Source organism: Schistocerca serialis, chromosome 2 (assembly GCF_023864345.2).
Source record: "Schistocerca serialis cubense isolate TAMUIC-IGC-003099 chromosome 2, iqSchSeri2.2, whole genome shotgun sequence".
NCBI classification, from domain to species: domain Eukaryota; kingdom Metazoa; phylum Arthropoda; class Insecta; order Orthoptera; family Acrididae; genus Schistocerca; species Schistocerca serialis.
Window position 1 is genome coordinate 702,642,086 of NC_064639.1, and position 27,131 is coordinate 702,669,216.

Consider the following 27,131-nt stretch of genomic DNA (forward strand, 5'->3'; position numbering starts at 1 on the left):
GGGTCTAATGTAGTGGCCTCAGGATGGACCGATCAGTAACGTACAAACAAAAGGCATATTGTGTGGGACATTTTTCCTATGTTCTGCTCTCTGTACTTGCTTGTTTATCACGAGCTTTTGCTTGTTGTGACAAGTTTTCCCTATTTTGACATGTTGATATCACTGTTACTTTCTTATCTTATTTCAGGTGTTGGAAACGACAAATGCAGTTGCTTCCATTGTACTCTGTTCGAGCAATTCAATGGCAAAATATTTTCAGTAAATAGATTCAAATTCTGGTTTTACGGTGGTATTGCATCCCACAGATCTTTAAAATTATCGTATTCCTTATCCAGTGCGTATAAACTCGTTCATTTAATATTCTTTCAGACAACATTTTCTTGTAATAAGTCTACTCAGTTTGTTTGTGTCTTAATTTTTGTGTTTATTGGACCTGAATATCGGAGCTTTACTCCGAGAACACGTTTCGTAGCAAAATAAATCTGGGCTCATGTCCAGTACGAACATACACATACACATAAATTTTAGATTCGAAAAATGGAAAATGTCGCTTTGAAACAATAATAGTACAAGACAAATTACTTGTTTTTTTTTTTTTTTTTGCCTTTGGCACGTAACGAACTTCCCTAACAATCGTAACCTTAGCTTCACTTTCACATTTTCCTCGTAATATGTGAGAAAATGTACACCAACCTCTTTAATCTTTTCAAATGTTCCCTCTTTTTAAGAGATTGCCGATCCACTGCTGTATATTTAACAGAATGTGTGTGTTTTATGGCGCGAAACATTTCTTCAGTCATTTCTCTCTTGTAGTACAAGTTGCAGCAAGAACAATTAAGATTTTTCAAATGTTGCAATGTGAGTGTTTTAGAAAAATTTCGTTCACTATTAATGAAGCAGCACAATGTAGCAATACGTTTATAGTGCACTGGCGTGTCTGCTTAGCACTCACATTCATATTGGATCACCTTTGTCACAATCTACATGAAAAAAAAAGAGGCACTGCACATACCGCTCAGTAACGTTATAACATTCTCGTATCACACAATTACAATAAACTTAGTTACATGACTAACTGCGAGTTCAACCACATAAGGTTTCTGATTGACACTAGTTTCTCTTAAACACTTGCCGGACAATACCTCCCCAAATATTTTCTGAGCTTCAAAACCATGATGTGGTACTGTTTTGAAGGTCTATGCTTTTCTATACCGAGGAAGACTTGAAATACGACGAGTCCCATTGTACATTCTGGAGGCCAACCTGAATTTAGGCTTGCAGTGGTGGATGCTATACACAAGACGTGCCCCGTAATACATCTGACCTCTCGATCTCTCATTCATAAAATTTTCTGCTGTAGTGATGCTGCTAGAGATGCTCACAGCCACAAATGCTACATTCACACACTCCCTATACCGAACGACATAGCATTGCTTTAAACAGGCTGGCTGTTTATTCAGGAGGGTTTAGTTTTCACCCAGCCACCCTGATTTACGTTTTCTGTGGTAAATTACTTCAGGCAAATCCCAGGTCATGGTCGACTACCTGTCGCATTCCTTGTCAGACTAGATCTGTCATTATGTAAATGCCTGTGTGCACGAATTACGTTATTTTTTTGTTCGTAAATAGTATCCATCTTAAAGTTATGTGAGGTCACCCCTTCAGGAAAATCCCCAGTTTCATGTTTTAATATGCAAACCGTAAAACATGCTGTCCCTCAAGGATCAGTTTTAGGCCAAATCGTATTCCTCCTGTTCATTAATGATCTTCCTCTTCACCTACTGACTTGCAATACCTTCCTTTTTGCTGACAACACCAATATGCTGGTATCTGACTCAGATGATTGCATTGAAGCTGCAGTTAACCGATGTACAGCTCTACTAGATTCAGGGCTTACAGCTAATAGGCTACTTCTTAATGCAAAAAAGGCCTAACATTTCATACAGTCCAGAACAGAGACCCCACTGTTCCAACTATACAAATAGGTGGAAATAGTATTGAAATGGAAAATGTAACTAAATTTCTTGGAATATCTATCTCTGACACTCTAAGCTGGAAAAGGCATACTGGCAGCTTAGCTACCAAGCTAACCAAAGTATGTTTTATGCTTCTGTCAATCAGGGAAGTGACAAGTATAAATATACTAACGTAAGTGTACCATGCTCTTTTTCACTGAATCCTAACATATGGCCTCATATTATGGGACCACAGTTCTGAGTCCAATAAAACATTTGAACTCCAAAAGAAAGCTGCCAGGATAATCTTATTTAAAAAGCAGATAGACTCGTGTAAACAACTATTTCAAAAGCTAGGTATTCTTCCACTTCATGTCAGTACATATTTGGGATACTAAGTTTTACCAAGCTAAATATTGGCAGCCTGAAGCAGAATCAGGACTATTGCCAGCACGACACTAGAGGGAAATACTTGTTGACACAGTTTAACCATTCCACCAAATTATATGCTGATAGTGTAAAATGCATGGGGATTAAACTTTACAATCATCTACCGCTAAACATAGAAAAACATCAATAATCCAGTACATTTTAAAAGAAGGCTTAAATCTATATTATTAAAATACTCCTTTTATAACTTATATGAATATTTTGAATGTGGTTTTTGTATGCAATATATTTGCACAAATATCTTTCGTACTATAATTTATCTTCAAACTGTAATTTTCAGTAAGGCCTTACCGACTGTTAAAAATTGATCTACTTGTATTTACTTATTATATTTATCTAGTAAATCTTAACTATTGTATGAGTTAAGTAATGCTTATCTGTACTTAATTTGATTTTAAAAGTATCCACAAATTTTAATTTTAACTAGGCCTTGTTGACCTTAATTTTGAACAACTTATGGGCATACTAATGCTCTATCCTGTAATCTATAATTATCAAACAGTTGTGTAAGTCTAGGTGTATTTAATTAAGTGTTACATATTTTTTAAATGTTTTCCTCCTTCAATGACTTGTACCATATCTTGTAGTACTCTCTGTACACAAAATGATTCTGTGGATCAATAAAGAATTAATTAATGAATGGATGAATGAAAGCAGATGAATAAAACTCCAACTGCTATTATTCCTGCTGGTTTATTTTCGTAAAAAGTATTGTAATGTGCTTCAAAAATGGCCTCAATTGGTAAACAATTTATGTAAATTACTAGCATGATGATGGGTTATTAGGAATTGTCAGTTATTATTAACCTCTCTCATTTTCAACACTGTTTTGGATGGGTCTGGTGATAAAACTGTTTTATGTGTAAACAAACTGATTGCAGTTATCCACCCATGCAGACGTATTGCATGCTCGAATCGCATGTGATTCACCAGATAACATGGGATTTTCATGCAATCAACAACTGAGCATTGCAATTTGTGCATTTGATTTGTCCACACGTGTAATCGCAGGCCCAGATCGCTGCGATCCGTCGGTCTTTTCTGAGTCTGGTATCTGTATACTGACAATAGACGTGAGATTTCTTTCATTTTGTCAAACACCTATTTTATTTTGTGGGTTTCATTGATACATTGCAGTCGATATATCAACCAAATTATTGGTTGTTTTATTATTTTATTCCAGATATGAAACTCTATTTGCCTCTTAGGTAATTATTGGCTGGTATGAACCAAAGAAACAATTCATCTTTAAATATAACACTTATTAGAATATAAACAAATATAACCTTGGGGTCTCGTGGACCCCAATGTATTTCTTATTATTTTTACCACAGTTTTTTGAAATTTTTGTACATATTTTATTTACATATTTCTCATGTACATTTAATTGTGCTGAAACAATTTTTGGTTGGAAAACTTGTCTTATAGAATTTTAGTAGCAATTTTCAAAATATGTTACATTATTATTTACTAAAAAGTATTGATTTCCAAAAAAATAAATAAAATTTGAAATTTTAAAAACTGGATTGAATCTACTGATATTTTCAGAAAGTAGAATAATTTAGTGTTTTTGGAAAGTGAAAGCATTTAAAGATTTCCTTATAATATCACACAAAAAAGATACTTTTTACTACAAAAATTACCTAAATCCTCTTACATCATAGTTATAGGCTCTTATAAAATAAGTATAAATTGAAAACTAATTAAATCTGTTACCAGGACTTTTATTTACACACTATAAACTACATTTACTTTGCATAATGTTAAATAAATTTTAGATCATTGAATTCTAACAAAATTAATTAACCATTAAGTCAAAAATGAAAGAAAAGTTGATTATTTGCCTTGATGTGGTGTATGTCGTTTTTCTACTCTGTACAATCTCTGTAAACCATTGCATGATGTTCCTCACACATAGCCGATCGGCATGATGAACGGAGGAGTTTTGTTTTCTGATCTCTTGCTCAAGGGCAGGAGGAGCAGCATTGTTTTCTGCGTGGGTCAACGTCATTTGCAACTTGATGTTCTGCTGGAATCTGCAGTATTTCTCGAATAGCAAGTTTGATTCCTCTCTGAATTGTTGGAATTTCCAGATGTTCATAGAGCCATGGTTTTATCAAGTTCTTGACAATAGCTGCAAATATTTCCTTCAGCTGAGTTTAGGGTTTTTTTGCATTCAAAAGGTACAAAACCATCAAGTTGACGCCACATTGATCCAACATCCCGAAAAAGAATCTTACTGACCAACGTTTCATGCTCCAGCTGACACTGTAACCATGGCACAATTTGTCAAAAATATCAGTCCCTCCTCTTGTTGAGTTATAGTTAAGAACTATTTTGGGTTTCTTGGTCTCGGGATCTACATTTGCACTATGATGCATTGTCGAGAGCAAAATGACATTTTTCTCTTTTGGGCTACAGGAAACTAAGGTCTTGTTATGGTCGAAAGCGAATAACGATTCGGTTTAGATTGCAAAAATTTTGCAGGTATCTCAGTTTTGTTAGCCCTCATTGTTCCAACCATTGTTAGTTTGTGGTCGACAAGCATTTTGTTGAACAATGGGATGGACATGAACCAGTTGTTTGTCGTAATATTACGATTTGTCCCATATATTGGCTCAGATAGCTTCCTCACATAATATGTGGGTACAGGTTCACTGTTCAGAGTTTTTACTTTTCCAACGTAAGGAATTGCATTTAACATGTAACTGGTCTTACAATCGTTCGGCATCACTATTTTCAAACCATACCTGCCTGGTTTTGATTTCATGTATGCCCTGAATCCACATCGACCACAAAAACCTAGAAGTTGTTCATCAATGGTGCAGTGGTGAAATGGTGTGTAATAAGCACGACAGTGCTCCAAAAAAGTGTCCCACAAATATCATACCACAGCCAAATGATCATCTCTTATTCTCTCTTGCCTAGTGGCTTCGTCATCAAAGTGCAAGCAAGTACTTGTAAAGGGAAACCGAGGTAAGGACGTAGTAGCTCTGTAAATAGAAAATCCTCTCAGTTGACCAAAGTCCTCTAAATTCCTTTTTGAATCTTTGTGTACGCCAGCCACTGATACGACTGCCTTACAATGTTGCATACTTGTCTGTCTATTTCTTCATTAGTTCGCATAGTTATCTCTTCTAGCATCACATCATCAATTAGTAGCTTCCAAGCTTTTTCAGGTGTTTCTACCTCTTTAGCAGCTCCCCTAGGACCAGGTAAATGAGTTACCAGGTTTCTTTCTGGAACTCTTCCACAGTGTACTGACTCTTTGATGGACCAAATATATGGCGTCTTTTTGTTCCTCCCCCAAATCAGATATCTATTTCGTTGGTGTTCCTCATTTTCACTGTTATCATCTTCTTCACCATCTTTATTTTCTATTTCACGAGACTCACCACTGTTCAGTGCATCATTAGCTTCACTAGCAACCAGTTCATCATCTAAACCCTCATCTAGAACAACATTTGGATAGGAATCAGTATAATCACCAAATAGGCTTTCTGAATCTTCTTCCTCATTTGCTTCTAACAAAGCTAGAATTAAGTCTGGCCTATCATGTAAATTTTCTGCCATTTTGTTAGTACAAACTGATGAAACTCAAATGTAAACAAAAACTTACAACTTAAAAAACGCACACGTTAATATAACTCATCTTCAAGAACGATATCTGGATCAGAATCAGTATCATCACCAAATAGGCTTTCTGAATCTTCTTCTTCACTTGCTTCTAACAGAACCAGAATTAAGTCGGGCCTATAACGTAAATTTTCTGCCTTTAGTTAATACAAACTGATGAAACTCAAATGTAAACAAAAACTTACAACTTAAAAAACCCACACGTTGATATAACACTAGGGTCCAGTAGACCCCACAGCATATTGTTTGCTCTGCCGGCAGCCAGGAGCAGACCGACAGCTGCCGGGCGATAGTGCAAAACCATCAGATGGATGCCAACAGAATTTACATAGGAGTGGAATATCCCTACCTTCTTTTTTCAAAGAAAAATAACTTAAAAAGGAAAGGGTGGGGTCCGATGGACCCCAGGGTAATATTTAAAGGCAAATACGGATTTCTGTAGAGACGGAATAGCTGTCAGCAGATTTCATTATGCGATTTGCTAGTGAATTAAGTCATGACAACGCGTGGCAATAAAAAACAAAAGTAAATGCTCTACGGTAAACCTCTAGAGATTTACTTTTAGTTCGAAAGAATATGGATGAATGACATTTTGCTAGACTGTTGATAAAATGTCGAAACAGAAGCAGTGTCGCAATGTAGCACTTGATAAAATCTCGTTCAATCGGCATCCTATCGTAACATGCCCCAGAGATTAAGTTCCTGGGTATTTAAGGCTGAACGCAGAGGCGAAGTGCTATCAGATACAGTTGCAGATATTACTGGCGTCGTCTGCTACTGCTGTGATGTACTGCGTTCGGGCTCTTCAAAGCCAGGTAAGAAGACCTGGTTGGTTTTGATGTGATTTGTTATAAAATGTGAAGTACTATACTGTACAGTGACCAGTTGTAAAACTTCATGTGAATCCTACGTACTGGAAACAACTAGCTAAGGTAATAACGGTGTTATGACTTAAAAGACAGCATAAGCCGACTTCGCAGCTTTGAATAGCAGATCAGAGTAAAATCGTTGATGTAACAACTCGCATTGTAATCGCTTCTGTATTTCGGATATGGAATAAAAAAAGTGATATTACTTCAACTTAACCTCTAGCTTACAATTGGGAATGATTAAATGATAGCCCTCGATTTTGGATCACGGCCAGTTCACTGACACGTCTACCGGTGTGTTTTCTGCCAAGGCGAGTGCCGATCTTTATGTGATAAATGCGTACCGTACCACGCTAGATTTGTTGCAATATTTTTAAGTAGGTGTTGTACGGTGTTCCATGTATCGCATTTCACAATTCATCTTCACAATATGCCAAACCGACGCCATGAATTAAAATTGATGATGATGATTTTTTTTTAATCAATGAAAATTTAGCATTTCAGTGGCCATAAGATATGTTTTACTATGTGGCTTCTGGAGGAAGTCTGATCCTACAAATAACACATCAAGAACTGATAATGTAGTTCACTGTGTGAATCTTTCAAACATACCATACTGTACCGCACAACACAATATCACTGTCATAAATGGGACATTCTGGGCCATGTCACATTATTTCACGTATGTGTCATATCGTTTACACCCCCTCTCCCCAAGCATTTGTTGTCTTTCCTTTGGCTCTTGTTAACACCTGAAAAGTAAATCTTTGGTGTCCCTCTTGCATTGGCTCTCTGAGTGGCCACTTGTCACTTGGACCTTAAACTGGCCCTGGGGGCAGTGCCGTGTTTTAGTTTTATACTGCAAACTGCATCTGTCAACACTAATGATTGTTGTAGCCCTACTGTAATAGCCAGCATATTTTGCAATAAGTAATATAAATTTCTATTTAATTAAGCTTTTCAAAAGCTAGATCATTGACCAGCCATGGAGGAGGGGGGGGGGGGGGGGGTTGTGTTTTGATTACATTGTATCTGCAATGATGTAAAATTGACATTTTAGTGGCATGTTACAGTTCAGAGCACAGTGCTGTGAAATTCTGTGAACAGTAAAATTGTCATTGTAATCACCTAGAAATTGGAATGTTGCATTTCAATCTTGCACATTTATTTCATGCTCAAAATTCAGCTTCTTGCTTGTCTTACAATTTGTTCAAAGTTAAGTGTGTATTCGTTGAGTCTCCAAGTTGCAACAATAGTTGATAATGATGTGATATCCAGCCTTCAATAGGACAGTGCCTAGTAAAGCCTGGGTAAAAGTTTTGTAGTGGACCCCTCCCTTGTGTTTTTCATAGATTATGTACGTGATGTGCATCAGAATCCTCATTATCTAATATATATTTTGTGACTTTACCTTGTGGTTTGTTTTTATGACAAAAAGTGTGTTAAATATGGCAAAATGCTCTTAAATATTGTCAACATAAAAATTACGCTACACTACAGGTTGGTCTGTTACCACAACCTTCATTTTACATTCACATTTGTTTGCTTCACCAACATTCAACCAAATCATTGCCCCCTCAGGGGTCACGGCACTTAGATGAGTGTGCGTGCGTGCGTGTGTGTGCGTGTGTGTGTGTGTGTGTGTGTGTGCAATCTCTCATACCTGACTATCCTTCCTTTTCTGACTATCTGTCATGAAGACGGCCTTTCCTGTTCGACCTGGTTGTTTACTAGGGTCCCCCCCCCCTGTAGTGTGGATGCATTGATGAAGAATATCTTAAATACTTAAATAGATCATCTGTTCACAGCACCTGCATAGACTCTTATATACGCTTCAAAGCGGGCACAGTAGCCAATCTAATATGTAGTTGTCATGTTTGGTTGGGCCCCACTGATAACATGGGAGCTAAGCCCTGTGAGACCACTTATCTGCTCTATCCAACATATTGATCCAATCCACATACTTTTACTTGTGCATAATTCATTTTTCAGATCTAGCTTTAGTATTGCCTTCAGTGTCTTGCTTTTACCGGTCCTGTGCACTTTCATCATCATGGAATATTCGTAGTAGACATCACTACCTCCAGATGAATGACCACTTGATCGAGGGATTGATGACCTATCCACTTAGCCCCTTACCCACTTCCACCAATGAACCGACCAAATTATGACCTTTCAACCTGACCTAGACCTTAGGCTACACTACAGATCAGTTGCCACAACCAGGAATGCCAGGAATTCAAGAGGGGAATGGACCGGGGGGGGGGGGGGGGGGGGGGGGTGTTGTTTTTTTACTGGGATTCACAGATCAAGGTGACACTGCATTTCAAATGTTTCCTACAAGCTCATTTTGTGCCTTTCACATCAAAGTTTGCAACTATGTCACTCCTGCTAATGCTTTAATTTCAAAATGCCTGTTACTTGATGCCATTAGTTTTTTTGCTAGTGAAAAGTTTATGACAAACAAATCAGATTACTGTAATTATTGTAGCTGCAAGTAGTTTCCATCTTGAGTTTGGATGTTGCTTGCACAATATTTTGTATTTGTGTGTGTGCTATGAAGTAACTTTTTCTGTGTAACATGAACAGTTAATGTTTGTGACTTAGGGAACACCATGGCTGATTGCTGCACAAGAAATTCAACGGCGATGCTTTCATGTTTCGCCTCTTGCTGCTGCAGCTCGGAAAGTCGCCATGAGCAGGTTCGACAAAGACAGTTACTTGCCCTACGAGAAACTTGAAAAGAACCTAGGTATTGTTAAAAAGAGGTAGGTATCTACCTGTTGATTGTTGGGTTTTTGTTAATGTTTGATGAAAATACAAAGCCTACCTTTTTTGCTTGAAATTTGCGATGTTGCACACACTTAACGTGAAATACATATATGTTCATGACACATCCATAGTTTAAATTGCAGTTGCTTAGAAAAGTTGCATTAAGGTTGAATGCATGGAGGTCATATTCTGTTTAGGTGCTTAAGTTGGTAAAATAATGAATAACGCATGATTATACTTCCGTTTTGTAATAGACTGGCTCATCCTCTGACATTGGCTGAAAAGGTTCTTTATTCTCATTTGGATGAACCAGAGAAGCAGGATATTGAACGTGGCACAAGTTACCTCAGATTGAGACCAGACCGTGTTGCAATGCAAGATGTAACTGCACAGATGGCAATGCTGCAGTTTATCTCATCAGGTCTGCCAAGGGTTGCTGTCCCTTCAACAATACACTGTGATCATCTTATTGAAGCTCAGGTATGTATCTATTCTATCAAGACTATCTGACAGTACAGAATAAACTGAAAATAAGCTGACAAATAGTGTAACAGTTGCATCATAATTGTTTAGGATGGATATCTTAAAAACCACTCAGACATTAGCTGTTGGATTTTAGTATGGGCCACTGAATGTGATGATGCGTGGTTTTGAGGTATCACCTTGCCTGGAGTTCAAGAAGTAACGAGGATGTCAACCCTTTGCGAAGTTGATCATATCTCTCTGGAAGACCCATATGCAAGACTTGGACAATACACTCACCCAACACATCATACTCCAGTCCTGTCACATGCTTATTTGATCCATCAGAGACAGGGCCACCAAAGAAATCAGTCGTATCATATATCAGCTCTGCCGCAATTCCTGCGCAGCATTTTATGTGGGCATGACCACAACCTCCAGTCAAATGAGTGGCTTCATCAAACATTAGCCAAGACCAGACTTGACCACTCAGTGTCAAAGCCTACAGCTGAGCACAACATGCTCAGTATTCAATGTCTACTTCACAACCTGTGCCATCTAGATCCTTCCCCCCCCCCCCCCCCTCCCCCTCAACCACCCCCCTCTCCCCCAACACTGGTTTGTCTGAACTATGTTGATGGGAGTTGTTCCTGCAACACATTTCAATCCTGTAATTATTGTGGGCTCAGTCCCCAATAGCCATTGCTGTCACATCCACCAAAACATGCTGCCTCATGGCCCCAACCTCATTCATCCTAAACTCACACCCTCTTCCCCCCCAGTCTCCCTTTTCATCTGTTTTGCCTCCCACTCCTAATCTCCTCCTGAACATAATTTTGCGCTGTGCATAACTATTTGTGCGTGCTTGTCAGAGTGAGCTGACTGGTGCCACATTGCTGTCAGATGTGTCTCAGGTATCAGCCACCATTCCACAGTGCGATGTGTGTGTCACCTCATTAACGTAACTTTTAAATGCAGAAAATATCTTTTTGAACTTGTCCTATCTACTATTATAATTTGAGGGCCATTAGAAAGGTTCCTCTTTCACATTGATCATGAATGAATAATTGAGACTGTATGACGTTTAGGTTGGTGGTGAAAAAGATCTTGCAAGAGCCAAGAATCTCAACCAAGAAGTGTATGACTTCCTGAGTTCAGCTTGTGCCAAGTATGGAATTGGTTTCTGGAAACCTGGTTCTGGGATCATTCATCAGGTTGGTTAGCTCTTTTAGCACTTATACTGTTTTTTCTTTTTGTGTTGGTTTGTGATGACATTCAAGTTGTCACATATGCATGAGAAATGCTCAGCTTTTAATATCTTTGCGTGTAGTGCAGAGAGATTCAATATCAAAAGTACTGAACACAGGAGAGGTTATTTTGCTATTCAGGATGAGGAGGGTGGACCCTGGAAATGTTATGGTGCTCACATAGTTGTAATTTTTGTGATAAATTACAATAGACTTGTAATGTAAGTACTGAAAAAAAATGTGTAGCACTTGAATATGTTTTTGTTATTATTTGAAGGTCATTGTTTAGTCACTGTTTAATTTATATGAGGTCTGTTCAAAAAATTACACAGAACTTTGTCCACAAAATTTTTTGACACTTACCCTATATTTATTGTGCGTGGTATTTTTTGAAGTACTCTCCTTTGCAATTGATACACCTTTCGGTGTCATTTCAACTTCCAAAAGCAGTCTTGGTATGTGCGAATTTTGTTTTATATCATCTGTCGTTGCAAATCTTTGTCCTTTCAATGGGGCTTTCGACTTTGGAAATAAAAAAAAGTCCGTAGGGCCCAGTTCTGGGGAATATGGAGGATAAGGCAGCACAGTGATATCGGTTTTTGTGCAGTAGTCACGCACCCACAGTAATGAATGTGTGAGTGCATTATTATGATGTAAGAACCATGAATTGTCTCGCCACATTTCGGGTCATTTCCTTCTCACATTTTCTTGGAAATGTCACACCACGTCCCGATAGTATCATCGATTAACAGTTCGTCCCTATAGTATGAATCCATGATGAACTAATCCATCAAAGTCGAGGAAAACTATCAACATAGTTTTGACATATGACCTGATCTGTTGCACTTTTTTGGTCTTGGAAAACCTTTCCTGACCTATTGTGAAGATTGAACCTTGATCTCAACATCAGAACTGTAGACCCACGTCGATCACCAGTTATGATTCTCCTAAGGAACATCCCACCCTCATTTGCGCGATCCAAAAGCTCTTGACAGATTGTGAGGTGAAGGTCTACTGCTCTTGACTCGTGAGCCATGGGTCAAACTTGGTGGCAACCAATGCATTCCAGGATTTCATGACAAGATCTAACTTAAATGTTACTTTCTTCTGCAAACTCTCTGATAGTCAGTCTCCAATAGGCACACACAATTTCGTTGACATTCCTGACATGAGTGTCATCAGTAGACATTGAAGGGTGTCCTTGATGAAGTCATTTTTAACTTCTGCCCAGCCGTTTTTAAACTGTGTGAACCATTTGTAACACCAAGTACAGCTTAAGAAGTCATCTCTGTAGATTTCATGCATCATTTGTTGTGTCACTGTAAAGGTTTTCTTGAGTTTCACAAAAAATTTAATACAGAAGTGTTGCTGCCCTAACTCTGCCATCTCAAAATTCGCAAACCGTGCGAACAACATTCTACTCAATACAGCACTGTACGATAACTAGCAGACATAAACAATGAAACTCCGGGGAGTTAGACACTAAACACAGGCGTGTTCAGGGATGCCAACTGCATTTCGCTTCAACACACCATTGGTGTGAAATTCCGAATGTTCCAGAATTTTTTGAACAAACCTCCTAGGTTCATTAGTGCAGGTGGCTTGTACTGTATTTTATATGTAGTCTAGCTTAAATGGAATTACTTCCATGTAAGGTTTAGCTTTTCCAGTGAAATAGATGCTCAAAGTGTGTTTGCTTCACATTGTAGCCACAAAATTTATCAGCACATTAATCTCATGCAGCAAAAAAATGGCATTTCTTTACTAAAGAAACATACTTGTAGCTTTTTTTTTTTTTTTTTTTGCTGCCTTTGTTCTTTGGACAGTTTTCTTGACCATTTTGCTGAAGAGACATTGCTGCCTTCATAAGTACGGGTACTGGAACCTTCATGGGTTGGCATTGTGATAAGGTTTAGGGCAAAGAGAGAACAATATTACCCATTAAAATTAGAGTTCTTCATTCTCCAGATGTTCACCCACTGAATTTTCCACACTCACTCACACATACAGAACTACATGGGTGAGCAGTTATACAAAAAGTTACAGCTGCAGGGTGACATAATAAACTTTTAATATTAGTACAAATTTAAATGATATGTAATCACAAGAACATTCCCTATGAACTACATGTAAAGAGAACGGCAATGCTTCATAACCTTTGCATTTATCTCCAGTTACATGAATGAAATCATATGTCCTTAGCACAAAACAACTTGAATAACATCATTTTTACATTACTGCATACATTATAACTAGGGCCTGGATTTTAATGACAAGTCATATTTTTTTTGTAAACTACATGGTGAATTTTAGAACAATTTATACACAAATCTAGGCATTTTAGTGTCAAAAAATGTATTTTGATTGTGCATATGAAGTCATATTTCAACAAATTTTAGTAATAGGTCATATTGCGGCTAACGTTTAATGTAATAGGTCATATGTCCGTCAACTTTTGCCAAAAATGCATATACCGTTTTTCTCGTTTCTTATGGAACACATGAATAAGAAAATGAATATGTTGCTCACGAGACAATATTTAACGTGCTATTATGAAAGATAAACAGATAAATTAGTACACAGCTTTATTTCTGAGGACTGTAGCAGAAAATCGGTGTACCACAACAGTCATTTCGCGAACATAAAACTTTGTTTCGCAGCGTCGACAATATGCTCTCAGAGCCAACAAAGGTGGCTTCTGCCGTAATAATCATCGCAGTCACACAGGTGTTCCCAGTAACCAGTTTGAGTACAGCCTTTGCCTTGTTCAACAAGCCTAAAGCAAAGTGCTCCGATGGCATGAAGTTGCGAGGATATGTTCGAGAATTTGGAGAGAAGTTCTTTATTACTGATGGGAAAATATTATTTTGTAAACTGTGTGAAGTTAAAGTTAGTGCAGAAAAGTGCTTTAATGTGCAACAACACTGTAATACCGCTAAACACAGCAGCGAAGTGCTGAAAATAACAGCAGGCAAATGCTGTTACTTGAACAGACAGGTCAATCATCAACCGTGCAATCATTCTGCAAGGATTTGTGTGAGATGATGGTGTCCTGCAACAACCCATTGGAAAAGCAGAAGAATCCACTCTTGAGACGGTTCTTGGAGAACTGCACAACACATCCAGTTCCAGATGAATCTACACTGAGAAAGAACTATTTATCCGTATCCTACAATGATGTGCTCAGCAAAATACGTTTTACTATTGCTGAGCAAAAGATCTGGCTGTCGGTAGATGAAACTACGGATATTAGTGGGCGATATATTGCAGATGTTGTTGTTGGTGTTCTAAAAGTTGATGGCCCTGGGGATATGTTCCTACTAATGTGTGAAGCTCTCGATAGAGTAACAATTCGACGATTGCTATTTTGTTTAACAACTCTCTGAAACTACTGTGGCCGGATGGTGTGGAAAGAGACAACGTTTTGCTGCTTGTAACATATGGTGCTTCATGTATGGCTAAAGCAGCCAATGGGCTTCAGATTCTCTACGCCAGTATGGTGTACGCCACTTGCCTTGCACATGCGTTGCACGGAGTTGCCAAAAGGCACGATCAAATTACCCTGACATGGACAAATTAATTTCCTGTGGGAAGAAAATTATGTGAAGGCTCTGCTACAGTGCAGAAATTCAAGGAATTAGCACCTTCAATACCCCTCCCACCTAAACCTGTTCTTACACGATGGGGTTCTTGGCTTAATGGTGCTGAGTATTACTGCACCAACATCATCCAAAAAAAAGACAATCTTCTGCGAGCTTGATAGCAATGAATCAAGTGCTATCAAAATTGTGAAAAAAGTTTTTATAGATACATTGTCTTGCAACTTGGCATATGTCAACGCCAATTTTTCAGTGATATCAAAAGCCATCAAACGACTAGAAGCTGTTGGCACTCCGCTATGTGAGGCCCTGAGTATTGTGCAACAAGTGCAGAGTGAGTTGGGTCGAGCTCGTGGTCATGTGGCTGACAAAGTGAAAACCAAATTTGCAAAGTGTTGTCCAACGGAATCCTGGATATTCTACACTGTGCAAAATTAGTGACAGTCTTTCAGGGAATGCTGCAACATTTGAAGATACTGAAACAAAGCTGAACTCCAGTGACCTGGCTGCCTTCAAATACGCTCCAGTGACGTCTTGTGAAGTGGAGAGGAGCTTTTTCAGGTACAAAACTATCCTCAGCGACAACCGTAGATCTTTGACAATGGAAAACCTGAAAATGCACCTTGTGATCCAGTGCAACTTTGCAGATACTGAAGATTGACATACGGTATTAAATAATGTGAAATGCTTTAAATACTATGTAGAAATAAAAACATTGTTTTACTGTTTCAATAGATGATCTTTTCACTGTACTTTGTGTTTAGAAAATAAAACATTCAGACATTCAAAAAATAGGTGCAAATTAGCCACAAACCCTACAGAAAGAAAGAACTATTCTTACAATATTTTGAGAAGTGAATTTTGTATTACTCTATGGTGAATAAAAAATTAAATGAACAAACGAGAGTGCTGTACATAAACTTCTATTAAGTCGTATTTTATTTTTTAAGGTCATATTTATGTAAGTTATAGGTCACAAATGCTTGCATATTTCACTGTATTGTAGGTAATTAAAATCTGGGCCCTAATTATAACATTAATTGTTTATTGTGCACTTTATGAAAAACTATGCATGCCACTGTCGTGGTGAAAGATCTCTTCTTAATTCTGTATGGCACATCCGTCACATGAATAACTTTTAATGGTAATAAAACATGGGTTTATTTTTACTTAATTGAAACATATTAAAGAACAAAAAGTTGTTATTTCAAGATGACTATATCTTGCACAAGACATTGATTCTTTTCTATAAAGTAGAGAATGGCAGATTTTCTTCACACTAAGAGGAGTGTCTGTTGCGTGACTTAGAAAAAAATGTTAACTGCAAAGTGGTTTATCTTTGATATAGTTTGAAAAAACTAGCAATAACTACTGAAGAAGAGGCAGTAATTCTTCTCTTACTTTTGTGTGAACTTATCCCTCACTTAGCTGACACCAGCACATTCTGTACAGGGAAAAGGGTCATGAGTAACTGTGCAGTGATTTGGGAGTGTTTTGAAATAGTTGAAGAGGATGTACATTGAGAGATGGACATAATCTGCTGGAAACAAGAAATTATGCTGCTGTGATACAAGACTGGAGGGAAGATAAAAACGTAACTTCAAATAGTTTCAAAGGTGAATAACATGTAAATTAAGATCATTGATTTGATATAGATCTTTTTGTCTGTGAGACAAATATTTTACAATTCTACTAAGCATATTTGGTATAAAAGGTTACATACACATTCTCCACAAGTAGAAGCTGTGCTGTAATTGATTGTTTGGTAGTTCAAATGCCTCCAAGAATGCCACTAATAGGGTTAAACAGTAAAATCACCACTGTGTCAATATTTCTTCAGACCAAAAGATTCTGCTTCTTGTGTTTATCATCTTAGAGCTTTTCTCTGTATCCAGTGCACAAATTACATGTAATTTAAGGTCCATAGCCAGCGCTCTGTGATCTGTGGATCTGGAAGGTATCAATTTTGTGAACAACATACATTGCATTTTACTGATTATTGAAGGTGCTGTGCAACATTTTGTAACTACAAAATTCCCTATTTCTGTGGGTTAAATTTCAAACACACTTTACTGGATTTCATTGGGGATTTTAATAGTATTAAAATGTGGTTATCTTCTATTTTCTGGGTGGCAACATGGGGTGATCACACCCAGGGCATTGTCTTCCAGCAGCAGAAAACCTAAGATTAACCCTCGCAATATTGGGGAAGGGGGGGGGGGGGTCCTTTCGAAAATATTGAAACCTACTCGGGTAATGAGGCAGCAAATGCCGAAGACCGACAGGCTTGAATTCATGGCATGCATTATGGGGAAGGAAAATGACATAAATCATCTGTTTTAGATTTATGGTCCTACACTTCGGGAAGGTTTGTTTATACTGCCACCATGAGTTGAACCAGATTCTAACAGTTTACTAAAATATATCTAAAAACAGAGATGATGTGACTTACCAAACGAAATCACTGGCAGGTCGATAGACACACAAACATACACACACACAATTCAAGCTTTCGCAACCAACGGTTGCTTCATCAGGAAAGAGGGAAGGAGAGGAAAAGACGAAAGGATGTGGGTTTTAAGGGAGAGGGTAAGGAGTCATTCCAATCCTGGGAGCGGAAAGACTTACCTTAGGGGGAAAAAAAGGACAGGTATACACTCGCGCGCGCGTCCACACACACACACACACACACACACACACACACACACACACACACACAGCAGACATTTTCTCTGCTTGTGTCTGTGTATGTGCGGATGGATATGTGTGTGTGTGTGTGCGCGCGAGTGTATACCTGTCCTTTTTGCCCCCTAAGGTAAGTCTTTCTGCTCCCGGGATTGGAATGACTCCTTACCCTCTCCCTTAAAACCCACATCCTTTCGTCTTTCCCTCTCCTTCCCTCTTTCCTGATGAAGCAACCGTTGGTTGTGAAAGCTTGAATTTTGTGTGTTTGTTTGTGTGTCTACCGACCTGCCAGCGATTTCATTTGGTAAGTCACATCATCTCTGTTTTTAGATATATTTTTCCCACGTGGAATGTTTCCCTCTATTATATTCATATCATTAGTTTACTAAAATAGTAAGATTTGATGACAGAGTCATGAAGCAATCACAGGAAACATGATAAGTTTGCAGCAATATGAGAAGTTTTTGATAAAATGAATGAATGAATGAATGAATGAATGAATGAATGAATGACTGCAAAATATTATTCTGTTGGGATGCACACTGTTATTGATGAAATGTTGTCATTGTTCCGTGGCATGTGTCCCCTCAAGGTCTTCATGAAGGAAAAACCTGGTAAATACGGGTTACGTATACACATGCTCACAGACGCTAAAACCAGATATGTTATCAGCATGGAGCCTTGTGCTGGGAAAAGAAATGATGGTACACAACAATCAAATTCCGCTGCAGCTGTGGTGAAACGCCTGGTGGTTCCCTTACATAGTTCAGGGTGAAATGTCTACAGACAGGTATTACACTTCAATTGATTTGTTTGAAGATCTATGGAGGAATCACAAGCCAACTCTCCTGGGAACATTACAAGCTAATAGGAAACATACACCTGAAGAACTGAAAGATATCTCAAGATGAGAATTATATTCTAGTAAACTTGCTTTCAGTGATATTAGTACTGGAAATATTCCAATCACAATTGTTCCTTATATTCCCCGTGAAAAACCCAAAAGAAATCTGCTGTTTCTATCATCTCAATATTATGCTGCTGCAGTGGGTTTACCTACTGACACTATAGTGCGTTTAAAATTAGTTGCGACTTCTGATGTTTAGTTCACCCGAGGGGACATGACACCGTCACCCAGATAACACCAATGGCGAGCCGTCTTTCCATACCGTGCTGCCAGCAGTTCAACTGGTAAAGCACCTCTGTTGCCACTATGTGGATAAACAGCACCACGTAGTGTCACGGTCCTTAGCTCTCTTTGGAAGGTACTTTTTTCTGATCTTGAAGTATTCTGCAGAAATCGCATATTGTGAACAAGTGTTTGTGTTGGCTTCACATTAATAACAACAATGCAGCACATCTGAGGACGAGATTTGCAATAAAAGTGGTCGTCCGAACATGTTTAGCGGCTGTGAAGATAATGTTGTGCCTGCAGAATATTCCTCCGAATACGACAATAGTAATGGACAATGCATCATATCACTCCATTGTGATGCATAAAGCTCCAACAATGCATGGAGGTTCATTGATTTGGGGGAGGGGACCAAACAGTGAGTCATCAGTCCCATCGGGTTAGGGAAGGATGGGTTGGGAAGTCGACCATGCCCTTTCAAAGGAACTGTCCCTGTGTTTGCCTCAAGTGACTTAGGAAAATCACAATGCTTGGAGGAAATCTTATATTTTGCTCTGGTACAAATAAATGTTCCATTGGTTAAAGGTGAACATAGATTGTGTATGGCAGAGTTAATGGAACTTTTGTACAAGCGAAAAACTCCATGCTACCAGCTCGATGAACTGGCTAACACTAAAGGGTATTTTTTAACCAGACATCCTCCTTATCATGCTTGAATTCTACTGAGAATATACGGGCTAGGTGAAAAGCAATGTAGCAAAAAACAACAAGAAATTTATGCTCAGTCAGGGTTAATGTTGATAAAAGAAGCCATTGCAAATGTTGCACCACAGCCATATCAAGAAGGTAGCTGAAGAGACATGTATTCATGAAAGACGGTGATGAGTTTTGAGTAATATATAACTCCTCTTGTGCCATTCCAAAAAGGAAGAGTTTACAAATATTCATCCCACTAGCATTTTAATGCAGCTGAAATTGTGACAGAATCCTAAAACAGCGTATTACCGAACTAGTAACTGAGGGCAAGACTGGTCGATAGTTATGAAAAAGCCTATTCTCAGTTTAAAAATAAATGTGTAACTTCACTTACATTGCTGCAAAACCCACGGAAAATCTCGTTTCACCAGCTATTGGTGGTCCTTAAATGTCACATTATTTCATCTAAAAATGTGTATTTTTTGAATATCGCAGTAGATATGTATTTTTGCATATCACTCATATTGCAAAATACTCTCCGCTTTGTGTGCCATCATTTGCTAAAAACTTGTTTCCATATCTCAGACCTTTTATGAGATATGAGGGATTTATGAATATTTCATTCTGTCTTTTTAACTGATGCGTGCGTTCTTGACGGAGCCCTTTATATACTTTCCATATCCATGACGTTGGAGACAGATAGTGACATCCTTCCAAGTTTAAAGGATAATTCAGTATGTCATCTAAATTGCATGCATCTACATATAACCTAATACATACCAAATGCAAACTCATAGAGTCCCATGTTTTTCATTGCAAATTTTTAAGAACTTTGAGCAGTAGTTTACCTAATATTGAAATATCACAAAAACAGTGACCATTAATGGAATGATAGGCAGTTCACCATGAAGCTGACGAATGAAGCTATGAGAAGGGCGAGAATCAGAATTTAGTACTAAATAGTTTCTTTAAAATCATTTGAGAAAGACTGCAGATTTGCCGGCTTGCATGGCTTGCTGTTCACGTGGTCAAGCGAGGTTGACAGGTTCCCCATTCAGCATGCTATGGCAACTACACTACCCACCACTCATCCTGTACTGAGCTGTCAAAAGTCGCAACTAATTCGGTATGCACTATAAGATGAGAACAGTTACAAATTTATATTATAATGAGACTAAAGGTGGTGTTGACACAGTAGATCAAATGGTGAGGAAATATTAAACTAAGAGGGCTACAGGGAGGTGGCCGCTGTCTGTTTTCTATACTCTTGTGGACATAGCAGCAGTAAATAGTTACACACTATTTTTGTTGAACTTCCCGAATTGGAATAAGAAAAAACCTAATAAGCAACAACTTTTTCTTCAAGAACTGGGACTACAGGTCATGAAACCATACATTGAAGAAAGGGCTACAAATATTGCAAGACTGTCAAAGCCTGTAGTTTCGGGTATGGAAAATCAAGCAGGACTTCAGTGAAAAGGAGGCTCATGGAGGTAAAGGTAGATGTCATTTGTGTGTTAGTGAAAGCCGTTCAAAAGGAGAACAGTACAACAAAGTGAACAAAACAACAGTAATCTGCAACAATTGTAAGAGATACACATGTGGTAAACACAGCTAAAAGACTGTTATATGTTCCAAGTGTGAAATAGATTCCGAAGAAAGTGATGAATAAGTCTTCTCTCAAAACTATGTTAGGTACCTAAGCTATTGGTATATTTCCTCAAGTTTTTGTAATTTTTTTAGTTATAGTGAAGTGTACTTAAATAGCACTGTAATGAGTTTTACTACTAATTGTTCTCAAGATAATTACAATTAGTAAACTTAAATGACAAAGTAAGTGAAAGATATAAGATGCATTTTTGAAAACAGTTTTAAAATAAATATTCAGGTTCTGGATCCTGATCATGCATCAATAGATCTTTCAAAAGTATGTTATTAATGTAATTAAAGAACAATTAATAAATTTTATTCATTTTTTAAATTTTTTATGGTGAGCACAAAGTAACCCCCTCTTGGAAATACATGTTACTGAAAATGGCTTGGTATTGCGAGGGTTAAGTTTAGCATATTCTCATTTTGACCACTCAAGTTTCACACAAAACTGAAATAGAAGTTTGAGATTGCCAAACTCTGACAATATAAGCTGAAAAGATTGCAGATATGCTGATTAGCTAGTGTCATACATTTTGCTTCCTGTTCTCACAGGCAAGAGATTTTTTATAGTTTTGCTCTTCATTCTTATAATGGTTAAATATATTTTTCATATTTAATTATGAAATATTTTGGTGTACTTTCCTAGAGAAAATGTGAACAGGAAGTAGTCAATTTTGTTCCTCCTTATTTTATTATAAAAAGTTGGGAAGTGTTACATTGCTCAAGTACAGATAGGGAAAAACATTAAACAGTTAATTTGTTTGCACCTTTCCCTGATATTTGTTGACAGGTTACAATGTACTTCACATTAACTGACAATGCATACAAAGAGCTTTTATTAAGAGAAGTGTGTTTGTCTGATTTACAATGTGCTTGTCAAAGTCTTATAGCTCATGGCAAACATGTTGTTATTGAGAAATATTGAATAGTCTTTTAACAGTTAATTACCTTGTGTTCTAGATTATCCTTGAGAATTATGCTTTCCCAGGACTGTTAATTATTGGTACGGACTCTCACACACCAAATGGTGGAGGGCTTGGTGGTCTGTGTATTGGCGTTGGTGGAGCTGATGCTGTTGATGTCATGGCAGATATTCCATGGGAACTCAGATGCCCAAAGGTAAGTTAACAGCTTCAGAAATATGTTATTTTCCATGTAGTCCTCATTGAATTTATACAGGGAGCTTTCTTCAGAAAGATCTCTCTCTAAAAAACTATGTGTGTAGGCTGTTGTGGGATAGTATGCATTTGTCTTCAAATATTTGCCAGTTCAGGTTTTTCAGCATTTTTACGACATCGTTCCACGAGTCAGACAAACCTGTGATCATTCTAACTGCCCTTCTTTGCATATATTTAGTATCCCTGCTGTACTTACTTGCCACGTGTCTCACAAACTTCTAGGATGGGTGCACTGGTGTTCTGTAGGCAAGTTCCTATGATAGGGTGACTTCATTTTCCCAGTTACGTCTGCCAAGTGCTTTACTGCACTTGATGGTAATTCCATTTTTTATAAATACAAATTGTTCCTCTCTGGTATTTGTATGACTGTTGATTCCAGTTCTGACTTACTGATATTGTAGTCATAGCACCCTGTTTTTGAGATTTGTGTAGTACAAAATTTTACATTTCTGAACGTTTAAAGCAAGTTGTCAACCTCTGGACCACTTTCAAATCATAGCAACCAACTGAATATTTATGCGCTTTGTTTCATAGTGTATTTCATTATAGGTAACCGCATTATGTGATAATTCTGAGATTGCTGTTATTATTGAGTATCAGGTCTTTAATATAAAATATGCACAGCAGTCATTTCAGAACACACTCCTGTGGCACGACTTGAAGTTATTCTCCATTCAAGATAATAGGTTATGTCGTGTCTACTAAGAAATTCGCACTCAAGTCACAAAAATTGATTCCCCATGTGAAAACACTTCCATTAATAATCATAATTGTGGTAGTTAGTTACATGTTTGATAGATCATGTGAACAGTTTTTATCAAAATGGTGTGGAACAAGTCAGTTTACAGGGTATGCATAAATGATTAGCATTAATCTTAATGAATACATTATTATTTTAGTTCTAGTTGTGCAGCTACACTTAAGAGTTTTTTGTTTCTGGCTACCAGTTTTTAAGCAGAAATTTGTCAGTGGAAAAGGAGGTGTTGTCCAGGAGAAATGATTTTAAGTTATATTTAAAACTTGCATTATTGTCTTTCAGACATTTTATGTTATTGGGGAAATGATCAAACTTGTATTGCAACTTACTGAACTCTCTTTCTGAGCCACTGAGAGCTTTAAGAATGACTAATAAAGGTCTCTTTTTCCTTCTGGTGTTTTAGGTATGGATATCACTGTTCTTCTAAGATTGTGATGGATTCTTTATGACAAATTTTCTAAGCCAGTATATGTATTGTGATGGCACAATTAAAATGCCCAGTATGGTGTCACCTCCAGACACCACACTTGCTAGGTGGTAGCCTTTAAATCGGCCGCGGTCCGTTAGTATACGTCAGACCCGCGTGTCGCCACTGTCAGTGATTGCAGACCGAGCGCCGCCACACGGCAGGTCTAGAGAGACGTCCTAGCACTCGCCCCAGTTGTACAGCCGACTTTGCTAGCGATGCTACACTGACAAATACGCTCTCATTTGCCGAAACGATAGTTAGCATAGCCTTCAGCTACGTCATTTGCTACGACCTAGCAAGGCGCCATTACCAGTTTATATTGAGATTGTAATTATGTATCATCAAGAGCGATGTTCTCCAATTATGGATGAAAGTTAAGTATTCCAGAAGCTATGTACTATTTTTGCTACTATAATTCCTTGTCATTTTCCAGACCTCACGCCAGCCTGCGTGAGCTTAAACGCGTGCCTTTCAGCTTCCTCCAAACTCCGTGAATTGGCAGGAGCCAATTCACAGCACCCAGCTTCTTGAAGAGATACCTACATGAAGTCTGTGGGTGAACATCACACATTATTCATACTGATCATTTTTGTGCAAACAATAATTTCTTCCTAACTGATGAGTTAACCCAGAAAATAATTCCAAAAGACATTATTAAGTGGAAATATGAAAAATATGTCAGGAGGTTGATTCGTTTGTTTCCAAGATAAGCAATTATATGAAGAGCAAAAGCAGCTGAACTTGATTGCATGAGAAGCTCAGTAATATTCTTCTTCCACTTCAAGTTTTTGTCAATATGTACACCCAAAAATTTGGAGTATTCTACTCTATTTACTGATTCCTGTTCATGTGGTACCTCAATTGTTTGTATGACTCTACTTGCTGTACAGAACTGAATATTGTGTGTGGTTTTTTTTCCTCCAAAATTGAGGAGAGTCCATTTTCTGAGGACCACTTTCTAATTGTTTGAAAAATATCATTTACCATATCTTCTGATGTTTTCTCTGTAATGGGATTTATTATAACACTAAGATTGTCTGCAAAAGGTACCAATTCTGCTTGTTGAATGTTAAAGCATAGGATTGGACCCAAAATTGAACACTATGAGACTCCTTTTGTGATATTTTTTTAAATTTTTTTTTTATCACCAAAATTTTCAACTTCTCAGCATAGTTTATACTATTCAGCACAAGCTTTTGTAGTCTGTTTGCTGAACATGATTCAAATTAGCTGTGTGTAAAGCCATCAGTTCTGTAAAACTCAAGTTTTTCTAAGAGAGTAACATGATCTCACAACAAAGTGCACTGGAAAGATAAAAAGAATACCAGCTGGAGATATTTTTTTATTTAAAGCTTATACTGTTTTGAGTGAATGTACCAGACAGTTATAATTAAACATCCCCAATTTAACACTTTATAACAAGGAAACTAATTACCATATGAGGACCAAACTTCATAGCATTAATGTCAATGACATGGGGAAGGGAAATAATGCAGAATCAATTCAATAGAAACACTTTTAATGTGCTACTATGGTACATAATACCATTACATACCAGTACCATTACTGCTACAAAAAGGACTCAAATGGTGCCAGTCAGTGTCCAGAAGAAACTGAAAGTGCAGGATTGCATTTGCATGAGACATGCCAGTAGGTATGCTGGCTACCTCTCCTGATAAGCTGCACTTCAGATCAGCACATGTGTGGATGTTCTCCTGGCAAACCCTGTCCTTCAGGTAGCCCCACAACCAGAAATCACAGGAAGTGAGATCAGGTGATCATGCTGGCCAAGCATTTTGAAACAACCAGCTGATAATTCAATCATTTCCAAATGTGTTTCATAGAAGCACGTGAAATTTATGAGCGATGTGTAGAGGACACCATCTTGCAAGAAAACTTTTAACTTCAATGCATCTCTCCTGTAGGGCGAGTTGACATGCTGGCGAAGCATATTGCAGTAATGTTCCCCAGCCGCACTGCACGTGTTTGGGCCTTGAGTTCCATCCTATTCAAAAAAGAATGGGCCAATGATGAATGAACCATTGAAGCCACACCATATGGTGACACATTCACCATACAGAGGAACTTCATGCACAGTGACTGGAGGTGAAGTTCCCCACACCTGACAATTCTGTGTGTTCACCGCACCAGTCAGAGAAAAATGACCTTAATCTGTCCATAGGATGGTCTAGGGCCAGCCCTCATCAACTTCAATCATTGCAAGAAACTGGAGGGCGAAGTCAAACGTCGTCGTGTGTCCTGTGGTGCAAGCTACTGTATCATGTGGATCTTGTATGGATACTACTTGAGAATGGTTTGAAGCACCTTCTGTACAGTGGACCATAGGAAATTCAACAATCATGACACAGCATGTGCACTGCCTGATAATTGTGAATTGTGTGGTGTCACCGCCAGACACCATACTTGCTAGGTGGTAGCCTTTAAATTGGCCGCGGTCCATTAGTATACGTCGGACCCGCGTGTTGCCACTGTCAGTGATTGCAGACCGAGCGCCGCCACATGGCAGGTCTAGAGAGACTACCTCGCACTCGCCCCAGTTGTACAGCCGACTTTGCTAGTGATGGTTCACTGACAAATTACGCTCTCATTTGCTAAGATGATAGTTAGCATAGCCTTCAGCTACGTCATTTGCTACGACCTAGCAAGGCACCATTATCATTTGCTATTTACCTTGTGATACATGTACCGTCAGACCGATGTTCACCAATTATGAATTAAAGTTAAGTATTCCAGTAATTATATACGTTCTTTGCTACTATAAATTCCCTTACCTGTTCCAGACCTCACGCCAGCCTGCGTGAGCTTAAACGCGTGCCTTTCGGCTATCTCCTAGTGGCTTGGCTGTCTTGCCAAGTCACAACAAATTGCGCGTAGCATTGTCTGCCATAGCGACAGCGATTTTGTCAACCACCTGTGATGCAACCAGTTATCAGCCTCTTCATGGAGCGACACTTAGTTCTCCAGTTGATTTGAGCTTCTTCATCATTCTATGCACAGCAGGTGGAGGAAGAGGACCCTTCCATAATCCTTTCAGACAGCAATATTCTGCAGCAGCAGCATCATGATGACTGATCATGGCGCCTGGTGGCCATAGTTAGAACTGGACGGTGGCACTGTGATGCATGGAAATCATGCACCCCATACTCTGGATGTTAATTCTGCCGAGTTTGGTACTGGTACGGTAATTAGTTTCCATGTTATAATGCGGTAAATAGGGAAAGTTTAATTATAACCATCTAGTATAAATAACAAATTCGGTAGAGCAACCCTTCTCAAATCCAAACTTCGATATGTTAAGTAAATTGTTTCCACTTAAGTGTGAGAGTACTCTTGAGTACATTACTTTTTTGAATATTTGGTAAAAGAGATGTCAGTAAGGAAATTGGATGATAGTTGTTTAAGTCTGTCTTGTCACCTTATGAAGAGGTTTAACAGTTGAATATTTTGAACTGTCTGGAAAAATTCCTTGCACCAGTGAAGCATACTAAGGCCATTACTTATTAAGTTAGAACAACTTTTTAGAATTTTGTCTGAAATTCCATCAACACCA

At 38.2% G+C, this 27,131-nt stretch overlaps 1 protein-coding gene across 2 annotated transcripts in view; it reads left to right on the forward strand.

Moving 5' to 3' along the window:
• The first annotated feature begins 6,673 nt into the window (after positions 1–6,673).
• LOC126457849 (aconitate hydratase, mitochondrial-like) overlaps positions 6,674–27,131 on the forward strand; it is a 74,927-nt gene continuing 54,469 nt past the window's right edge. The window contains exons 1-5 of one of the 2 annotated variants that reach the window (XM_050094489.1): positions 6,674–6,856; positions 9,518–9,678; positions 9,937–10,162; positions 11,233–11,358; positions 22,117–22,275. In XM_050094489.1, coding sequence (XP_049950446.1) covers positions 6,827–6,856; positions 9,518–9,678; positions 9,937–10,162; positions 11,233–11,358; positions 22,117–22,275 — 702 coding nt within the window. In that variant the 5' untranslated portion in view covers positions 6,674–6,826. The other variant, XM_050094490.1, reaches the window with a different exon arrangement.